This window comes from Hippocampus guttulatus, chromosome 18, assembly GCF_054856545.1.
Source record: "Hippocampus guttulatus isolate MCC_2025c chromosome 18, RoL_Hgut_1.0, whole genome shotgun sequence".
Taxonomy (NCBI): Eukaryota; Metazoa; Chordata; class Actinopteri; order Syngnathiformes; family Syngnathidae; genus Hippocampus; species Hippocampus guttulatus.
Genome location: NC_141278.1, coordinates 6,990,261 through 7,000,640, shown reverse-complemented (window position 1 = coordinate 7,000,640; position 10,380 = coordinate 6,990,261). Strand labels below are relative to the sequence as shown.

General features: G+C 42.0%; 1 protein-coding gene across 2 annotated transcripts; it reads right to left on the bottom strand.

Moving 5' to 3' along the window:
• Window positions 1-26: 26 nt before the first annotated feature.
• neu1 (neuraminidase 1) lies at window positions 27-8,886 on the bottom strand. 2 transcript variants are annotated; one of them, XR_015103844.1, is made up of 8 exons: window positions 8,656-8,886; window positions 8,063-8,252; window positions 7,571-7,833; window positions 7,101-7,283; window positions 5,838-6,057; window positions 3,678-4,304; window positions 3,536-3,601; window positions 2,051-2,190 (listed from the first exon to the last, which is right to left on the bottom strand). XR_015103844.1 is itself a non-coding variant. In XM_086137641.1 (7 exons), the coding sequence occupies exons 1-6, from the start codon at window positions 8,749-8,751 to the stop codon at window positions 1,970-1,972; spliced, it is 1,173 nt and encodes a 390-aa protein (XP_085993767.1). In that variant the 5' UTR covers window positions 8,752-8,886; the 3' UTR covers window positions 27-1,714; window positions 1,954-1,969. The 2 variants fall into 2 exon arrangements, 1 of the variants encoding a protein (XP_085993767.1); XM_086137641.1 differs by lacking the exons at window positions 3,536-3,601; window positions 3,678-4,304 and adding an exon at window positions 27-1,714 and having other exon boundaries at window positions 1,954-2,190.
• Window positions 8,887-10,380: the final 1,494 nt, after the last annotated feature.

Below are 10,380 nucleotides of genomic sequence, written 5' to 3'. Positions count from 1 at the left end.
ATATACAACGGACTCAAACAAATGTGAATATTTTGGCAACAATTTATTTCTGTTGATCAGGGAGGTGTTGGCAAGGAGTCCATTTGAATTGGTGTAAATCCAAAAATAGTTAAGATGAAAACAAAATGTAAAAATAAATTCCCCACACACTGACTGCATCATAAGTAGGACTGGCTTCCAGGCCCCTCACGTTCACCCACACGTATGCACTTTTAAAATTATAGCCATGGTTTTAAGCAAACCATTGAAACTCAAAAAGAGATTCCAACGTGCAGAAAATTCATCAAAAAGCCAGAAACATTATTTTACATTTTGTAAAGGAACTGTTAAAATCAAATTGAATCTATGACATTTTTATACAAATGGGCAAAGTTGGAACACAAGTGCATTTCAGGCTCCATACTGTAAACTATCAGTAAAGTCCTTTAAAATTAAGCAGCACTAAAGCGTTGTTTAATTCTACTGAATTCCAAGCACAGTTGGAAACTCAAATACAGACTGTGATGGTAGATATCACAATGAAATAAAAAGTGTCTGTTTTCAATATACCGTATACAGTTTGGACATGTCTTTTTGGGTTTGGGTGGTCAGTCCCAGAGCAACACCTGTACAAAATCACTTTCATCCAAAAGAAAAAAAAATGTCTTAATAAAGACAGTCTCGCTCATTAAAAGACAAAGGAAGGCAGAGAAAAACAATTATGGCCATCATGGTGCAGGGGTTCACATTTCAAATAGGGTAATCCCTCGTTTATTGTGGTTAATGGGGACCAAAACCACCTTCGATAAACGAAAAACCGCGAAGTAGTGACCCCCCCCCCCCTCCATACAGGTACATAATATTTATAAGGACAAATTAAACGTTATATGTGCATGTAGAAGTAAATTTAGAAGTAATTAACATGACTTAATGCTGTATACTAATAAACCCAGCCACTAGGGAGCAGTTCCCTCCGCCGGGGGTACACTGTTCCCTCGTGCCGGTCCCAAGCCCGGATAAATGGGGAGGGTTGCGTCAGGAATGGCATCCAACGTAAAACAAAAGAAAATTGTACAGGTTGGCGAGACAGAGAAATCAGGCTGGGAAGGATGTACAGCGAGGTGAGGTTGATTAAAGACGGAGAGGGAAATGTCATTACGAGTGAGGAAAGTGTGTTGAGGAGATGGAAAGAATACTTTGAGGAGTTGTTAAAGGAGGAAAACAATAGGGAACGTAGGAATGAAGAGCCAGAGAGGATTAGGAAGTAGGTCGATCAGGTTAGAAAAGATGAAGTCAGGTAAGCATTAAAAAGGATGAAGAGTGGTAAGGCAGTTGGTCCAGATGACATACCAGTGGAGGTATGGAAGTGCTTAGGGGAGGTGTCGGTTGATTTACTGACTAGGTTGTTTAATAGAATAATTAACTATGAATATGTTTGAAAAAATCTGCGATGCACTGAAGCCGCGATAAACGAACTGCGAAATAGCGAGGTATCACTGTAGTTTTCTGACTTCCGGGTTGAGTGAACGCTGGCGCGTTTTGGCTGCCGCTGCTCAACCCGTATTGTTTTGTGTTTTTTGTTATTGTAAAGTGTCCTTGGGTGTCTTGAAAGGCGCTTATAAATAAAATGTATTATTATTATTATTAGTTTGCATTCCAAAATTAAGGTGGGAAAAAAGGTCACTTTTGTTCCTTCCTGAGAAAGTGGTCCCGTTTTTCCTTTGGGAGTCAAACCCTGAAAATAAAATAAAATTAAATTAAATTAAGTCATTTCAAAGTCATATTCAGCTACTTTTGCGTCACTTTTCAGTCAGGATTGTTGATCCATCAGTTATACAATTCAGATTTTTACTCTCATGGTGGCACAATTTAATGCAAAAGTGCAAACTCTGAACCGTATAACTATAAGGCAGGTATGCTGACCACTATGCACTGAGTTTGTGAAAATTATTAGTTGGCAAAGTTTAACCTCACCTCTGATTCATGTGTATTACCGGCCTCCATACAGGTGGATCTTGGCAAATGAGATGGTCTCGTCGTAATCTTTCTGGCCCTTCTCGTAGATGACATAGATGTGTTTCCGGTCGTCCACAGAGTCACTGTTCATTGACGTGATGCAGGAGTAACCACTTGGGCCCGGCCAAATCTGCAGGGCCTCCTTCTCCCAGGAGTTCCCGTCAGTCAGTGACCAACGTAAGGTAAGGTTAATTCCTGTGAGGAGGAGTTTAGTTAGCCATGATCACAAATGGACGGCAAAATTGTCGTACGATCAGATAGGAAAAGTTGTCATATTTGGTAGCCTTTTTTTTTTTTTTTTTTGGTAAATGAATATCTTAGCCTGTGATTGGTCAACGACCAATTCAGGGTATACCAGCAGGTCCGTTACGACAGTGAAACTAAATAAATGTTTATATATTACTTGTACACAACAAATTGATGGATTACCAGTTTAGAAATCAGTCAAATCAACTATAATAGTTTGTTCAATTAGTGTTTGAGTGTGAACAGGGTAACAAAATTATTGCAAAATCTCAACGTTATTTATTACACATAATTTGACATTTCGGTACAGGTTTTAACAAGGATCATGGAAGCTGACAGACATGATTTGCTTTCGCAGGCCACATAAAATGATGTGGCGGGCCAGATTTGGCCCCCGGGCCTTGAGTTTGACACACGTGGGGTATACCGAACATTCTTTTTTTGGGACCTGGCGTCCACATGTGTGGACTGACGTTTTTGGTTGTCACGACTACAATGTTAAATTTTGGACTACAAGGGCCTGGCGTCCACTTACGAGGACGTTACACTACCCTCTTGTGGTGGAAGAAGAGTGTAACAAGCACATGGAAAAAATCAAGATGGCAGACAACCCACTCAAACTTTCAGACGGCTCCTCTCAATCCAAAAGTCGACCAGGTAAAAAAAAAAAAAAAAAACATTTCATGGCTGATTCTTTCTCAGATATGTTTAGAAGTGTTCAATATGTGTTGTGGAAGTTGAATTTTGCAAAAGTAAGAAAATTTGACGATTTACCATGCTGCTAAACTTGATGTACACATATGTGGACAGAGGGACTTAGTTTTGTTGGTTTGTTGAACATGTCCACAAATGACATACCTGTCAACTCATACGGTTTAGCCATAGTTCATACGGATTTTGTGGTGAATCTTACGTATATGGCCGTATCGCACAAATCATACGGATTCTGAAAATTTCCGGTTTTTGTTTTTTTATTTTTTTGGTATTTTATACAGGTTGGCGCTCCGAAAAGTTGACAGGTATGAAATGTGGACAGAGGGAGTAGGTTTAGAATTTGCATTTTGGGACGATTTTGTTCGAAAACATCATCTTATACAGTCCAAACAAATATGTCATGTTTTATAAATAGCTCTATGTAGATTTGTTTTTGGTTTGAAACAAAATGTTTTGTTTTTCCTAGTGTGTTATTCTCTGCAACAAGCAACGCAAATGCTGGGGTTAATTGGTGGAGACAACTCCGAGGTGGAGGATTTATCAGACATCGATGATACTGTGGGAGATGCTGTATATCAACCTCCTCCAACCAGCAGTGCGGAAGACAGCAGTGGGTGTGAGGACCCCGTGCCACATCCCTGTCAGCCTATCAGGGGACGCAAACATTTGCGTAAGGAATATGAGGGATATCGGTCAGATCGTGCCATTGCCACATCACGCACCCCCAGGCGTCGCTCTCAGACACCGCAGGAAGAGGCTGATGTCTCAGGCAATGTCTCTGAAGATACACCACCAGGACCCAGCCATGAAGAACAGTCCAACAAAGGGCGTGGAATGCGATGGAAGGCTTCTACATTTACCCCACATCAAGCTCCGTTTGACCACGAGGAGGAAACTGCTCATGACAGAGAAGACTGGACTCCACACAACAGTATATTGACAAAGATTTGATAAAAATCATTGCAGATTGCTCAAATGCTACATCACTGTCTAGAAGTGGAGATCCACTCAGCACAACAGTTGATGAAATTTTTCATTTTTTTGGTGCCTGTATTTTGATGTCTTGTGTACCATATCCTGCAATCAGGATGTACTGGTCTAGATCCTTGAGATTCCCTGCCATCACTGAAAAGTTCACACGTGACAGATTCTTCCGACTGAGGAGGTCACTCAAAGTGCTCATTGATGAGGATGTTCCAGAAGATCTGAAAGAGTGTGACAAGTTCTGGAAGGTGAGGCCTTTTCTCAACCGCATTCTGAAAGGCTGCAAATCTCAGGCTCGGCCACAGTGCGTTTCCATTGATGAACAGATGATTCCATTCACGGGAAATTGTCCATATCGACAATATCTGCAGATGAAACCAAACCCAGTTGGCATCAAAAACTTTGTTTGCGCAACAACAGATGGCATAGTACTGGACTTTGAGATTTATCAAGGTGCAGATGGAGTCCGTGAACAAGTTGAAGAACCAGGGAATCTGGGTTTGGGAGGCTTGGTGATTGATCGTCTGTCTCAGACTCTGCATCCGAATACAAAGGTGTACTGTGATCAATTCTTCACATCAATCCAGGCAGCGGAACACATGATGAAGAAGCAAATGTATATAACTGGTACAGTTATGAGAAATCGAGTTGCTGCTGCAGTGCAGAAATTGCCCAGTGACGAGACTATGAAAAAAAAATGGAAGAGGAACCTCAGCACAAGTTACCAACCTGGACGGAAACATTTGTGTCACCAAGTGGTTTGACAATAAACCAGTGTTGATGATGTCTGCTGTACACGCTCAAGAGCCAGAAGACACGTGCCAGAGATGGGACAAAAAACTGAAACGGTATGTGACCATCTCTCGACCATGTGTTATCCGTGAATACAACTCCAAGATGGGTGGAGTGGACCTTGTGGATAGAATGATGAGCTATTATCGAATGAATGTCCGTACACAAAAATGGACACTGCGGATGCTGATGCACTTTATCGATCTGGCTTTAGCCAGCAGTTGGCTACTGTACCGCAAAGACCTCACTCTGAATGGCACACCAAAGAAGGACATCATGCGGTTCCTTCAATTCCGCATGGAAGTGGCCATGACCTTCTTGGCTGAGAGAGACAATGACAACTCTGACTTTTCAGAGCAGGAAGATGACACGGAAGTTTCAGTCCAAGGGAAACAGCGTGCAGTGCAGGCAGTGCCCCACATCTCATTCCGCAGGAAGGCTAATGCACATCTGCCAGAAGTGGTACAATCAAAGAACGCATCACGATGCAGATTAAAAGGATGCTCGGGGAAAACTCGAGTGCAGTGTGCTACGTGCAAGGTGTTCCTCTGCTTACAGGCAGATCGCAACTGTTACGCTGCCTTTCATACATAGGCATGAACATTTTCCCAAGGGGAAAAATTGTTGGAGCACTTTTGATGTGCAAGTTTCACGCCATGTTCAGAAAAGAAATAAACAGTTCAACAGTAGCGATAAAAAATATTTTTGAAGGTTTACTTGTTTTATATCTGTCCTCCTGCAACTGTTAGCAGCACTTCATAGACTTGCGTAAACGGGCACAAGTTGTTGTTTTGAATTTTGTTTTTGCACTTACTCAATTGTGACATTATTGTGTTCACTCAAATTTAAAACGAATGTCCTCATATGTGGACATCATTTTTCTCAGAAACTACATCATGTAAAAAGATAATTCTTTGTTTTTACACTCATCAGGTCCCAATTAGCCTAAATATCAAAGAGAAAATAAAAATGCATGCCTTGCAAGAGTTCGGGTCTTAGGAGGTTTTAAAGTGTGCATTTTTAAGCTCTAAAATGCAGCAGTCATAAAAATAAACAGTCCAAATGGCGCAACACTCTCAGGTAAAATTTGCGTACTGGACCCTTACTTTGTAGTGCATTCGATGGGTTCGTGAAGAAGAGCACCCCTTCTTTTTGAAAGGCCCCAGCTGCAACTGCCGGATCCACAAGCTCATAGTCAAAGTACAGGTCGTCTATGGGCAGGGACATTCCGCCATCTCGGGTTCGCACCACCACGCGACACCTACAGTGATAGTTGTTCTGGTTTCGGACATTGATGACAATGCTTCCGTCGGTCATTTCGAATGGCTGCAGAAAAGCAAAAGGTCAAAGCTAGTTAAGCTGTTTGGTGAACAACGGTCGATGCAATTCCACACCTCTAGCTAGCGCCAGTGTTGACTTCAAAACAATGAATTCAGTCTCAACCAATGCAGCTTTTAGGGCTATTCATTCGACTGCCGTGAAAATGTACGTATCCATTCCAGGGTTATGTTTCCAAGATGTGCAAGTCAAGCATACGGCTAACAGGCTATTGTCCCCTTAACAGGAATATCTGTTGGCGTGCACAAATGAAAACACCAGATGCTGTTTTGTTCTGCTGACATGACACTCAAGATCTGAACTTTGATCTCAGGCTTTGTTATTACTATTACGACGAAACATGGACAAGCCGCAACAAACGTTACGGTGAACAAAACCGGACGAGGGAGGTGAACTGTGGGAGTCTATCCGCAACTCTGAGCTTGGGAGGTGGGGGGGGATGTTTTGCCTCCCATGGGTGGTTGGGGACATGCAATTTGAGTGGGCCATGTTCAAAGCCTCCATTGTGAAGATGGTTGCTCGGAGTTGAAGCCCCAACGTTAGTGGCTGATGTGGCAGCAACCCGAGTAGCTGCTGGTGAACAGCAATGCTGGAAGCGGGGACTGTCAAGCCTTTCAACTTGCTTCTCAATTTACCAGTCATTCGACATTCCAAATTGTCAACAAACCTACTGCATGCAAAAAAAGCTGCCGGGAGAAGACAACTAAGATGATTGTAATGTCGCTAAGAAGCAACTCCAGCTCCCGTTGGGCCATTTTCCACGCATTGATGTTTTTTTTTTGTGTTTTCATTTTGTATTTGTGTGTTTGGCTTCTTGTCCCATTCAATAAACAGTTGAAAGTGCATCGGTGAGTGTGGCTCGAGTGGTGGCGTATCCGAATTGAAATCCACACCACAACATAGTAAAATGAAATTTTCAAATCGCAAATGTTACAATTTGAAAACAAAAAAAATGTGATCACTTTGTAGGCATGTTGTGGCTTATATCACAAAGCAATTAAAAAATAATAATGAATGGATGTCCCATGTACCTGGCACTCATCGGGATTAAAGTCTAGCGGCCTTTTCTTCTGGTTGTAAGGGATGCTTTTCAGCGCTGCGCCATTGAACCAAGTGTGTCCATGATCATCACTCAGGATGCAAAAAACACCATCCCCTTCCAACGTTCCGTGACCACACACCACCAACCTTCCCTGGTTTGGCTCATAGCGTTTCTGTTGTGGGTGATAATAAGCGGGAAAATAAGCAACAGTGAGGATGAAAAAAAATTCAATCGTTTAATAGTGGTTTGCGTTCTCGACTTTGCACAAAAAAAAAAAATCAAACTTTCAATCCATACAAAACCTGAACCCCAAACCTTCCTCCTGTACAGTTAAAAAGCATTACAATGCTGTACCAATAACTGATGAAGCACTTTTAAGAAGCAAAAAGTGGAAATACTGTATACTTACTATTAAAATTTTGCTCTCTGTAAAACCAGCTCATGTTTTTTTTTTTTTACCTGGATGCCAGAACCTGGTCCGGGAGCAAAATTCTTGACTCCTAACTGGACCGAGAGATTTCTCGGTGAACTCCAGCTCAGGCCGTCATCCATGCTTTCTACCATCATGGTACTAGCAGGACGGCAGTTGTACAGGTGGAAACACGAAGTGTAGATCAGAATAACTGAGCCCACTTCCTGGTCTACCACCACCGAGCCCAGGTTCAGGCCGTCCTGGGCAAGTCCATCATCGACAATGAAGCTGGTCGGTGACCACGTGGATCCTAGTGAAATGAAGGAGAAGAGGTCGGAATGATCTCAGAGCAAGGGTGACACAATCAGGGCGGAAGAGGTGCAACGATATTGTTGTAAAATGACCACAGGTGATGATGCAAACTTCCCCCATTGTTTACATTTTTCACGCCCCCTCCCCAACTCTCTGCAGCAACTATAAAAAAGTGCCATTTGTTCTGATAACAGTTAAGAGGATGCAGATTGTGAAGTTTGTCCTACCTTTGTCAGTGGACCGCCGCATCGCAATGAACTTTGCTCCAGTATCGCTGGATGAGGACTTCCTACCCTCGGCGAAAGCCAGCAGACTTCCCATGGGGGTGAAGGTGATCAGAGGGATCCTGTAGGTGTTCACCTCCCCTTGCACCCCGCTCACCCACAGCAGCTGTTCTTCAAACAGCAGGGGTTTAATCTGGACCAAGAGAGCAAAGCAACTGAGAAAATGTGCAGGGACACGCTGAAAATTAAAAAAACACAATCTGTCTAAAGTCACAATTCAGCCATTGAGCTAAATTATTCAAAAATAGGGGGTCCTCTCATATTGTATTACTCATAAGTATATCAATCACGTCATAATTAGAGTAAATATGTATAGGAAGACATTTGTAGGACAAGAAAGAAAGAAATAACAGTAACTTACGGCAGGAAATGAGCGTGTTTGCTTGCTTGTGCACGTTACTTGGTCGTGTTTTTTTTTAAATAAACTGAATGCAAAGAATTAGTCTAGGTCGTAGTAAAGCGTTAAGTTAAACACACCACAATACTACTTCAGTGACTCTTGTTTCGAAAAAAAAGTACAGACTGTGGTGTCTTACCGTGACAGAGCAGATGATGACAGCGGGAAGTAATAGCGACAGAACGGTCGCGAGCACACTTCCTGTTTTAAAGTTCCTTCCCCGTATGACAGACATGTCTTATGTTTGAGCAGAAAATCAACATACGCGTGACGGTCACTACTTCAAAATGCAGACAAACAAAGGAAAAATGAGCATTCAGCCGGTCAAAATTTGCGACCCTGAATCAGCAGCAAAGTATTGGCTCATGTGACCAAGGTGGGCGGTCACATGATCACAGCGTCAGCCTAAACCCGGAATTGATTTGCGATGCTTAGACACAAATGGTTGCTAAATATTTTTACCACACGATGGCAGTATTACCTAAAACAAAAAAGGACCCATAGCTAGACACACAGTACAATATTGTGTAGTTCAGTCTAACTACAGTCACACCTCGGTTTTCGACCATAATCCGTTACAGAAGGCTGTTCGAAAAGCGAAACCACGCTCTTTTAAAAAAAAAAAAATTATTGAACACGTCTGTTCACCATGGAACGCTAAACGAGGAAGCGTCACTTCCTCTTGTAAGGAAGGTAGAGGAGTCAAGTGACCCATTCAATTGCGCTCAGTTCGAGAACCGAAATTCGGCCGTCATCCGAGGCTTAAAAAGTCGAAATTTTTGTTAGAAAACCGATTTGGTCGAGAACAGAGACGTTCGAAAACCGAGGTTTGACTGTATAACGAACATTTTGGAAGCCCCTGCAACAAGGTAATGGCCCATTAAAAGGAGTCTTGTCCAAATATATTTGAGCCCCTAAAAATTGAGGCGCACTGCATTAAAGGTTGCAATTTAGTCAGTGATTTAACATTTTTGCGAGTACCTCTTAAATTAAAGCGGATAGTCTGAGTGAGGCAAAACTCTCTCCATCTCAATGTGTCTGGGAAAAGATTTAGCAATGTAACTAAAAATAAGGGCAAAAGTGCAGATAACTCTCTAAACAAAAGCCAAACCAAACAGCAGTGCCAACGTTTACTCTTTGATAAAGAAATGCAGACCAGTTCAGAAGAAAATATTGTAGCCTCTGATTTTGAAAGTATGTAGGGAATTTGAGTTTGAATAAAACCTTTTTGCTATTTATTGTATTATCATTCTAGGAATCTGAAACAATAAAATAGCTTTTGCAGTCATCTGTATCTGCCTTTTTGCGACCCTGATACATTTTGGTCTGAATGGAATGTAGCCATAAGAATGTGTAATATGTGAGTAATATTCCAGGGAATCAGCAGTGTTGTGCAAATACACAGGGAGGTCATACTGTATTTGTATCAATGTGCCACATGTACACAGCGAGCACAGCTGGCGGGTCCGGTTACTTAAATTGTAAACATCTGGCATTCAGTTTTAGCAGAGTTCCTCACAAGTCGGTGTGTCTTCTCCGTATTCCTCGTGACAGTGGTGTGGCCAAAGTGAGACAAAGATTCATTAAGAGATGACACTAAGGGGGGGCCACAAACCTACATCACAGATGTTCTCCGCCAAACATGGCTGAGAAGTCATTGTTTATCATATCATCCACAGTCAGAGTTACACGAAATGAAAAGTACACAGAAACCAATCTGGCCCAACACGCTCATAATTTCTAAATTTATTTCGGTGTTTCATTTTATTTCATGAAACCCTGACTGTGGCTGTTATGATAAACAATGACCTCTCGGCCATGTTCTCAGTGGACCAAGAAGTGAAAGATAAAATCGTGGTGAATT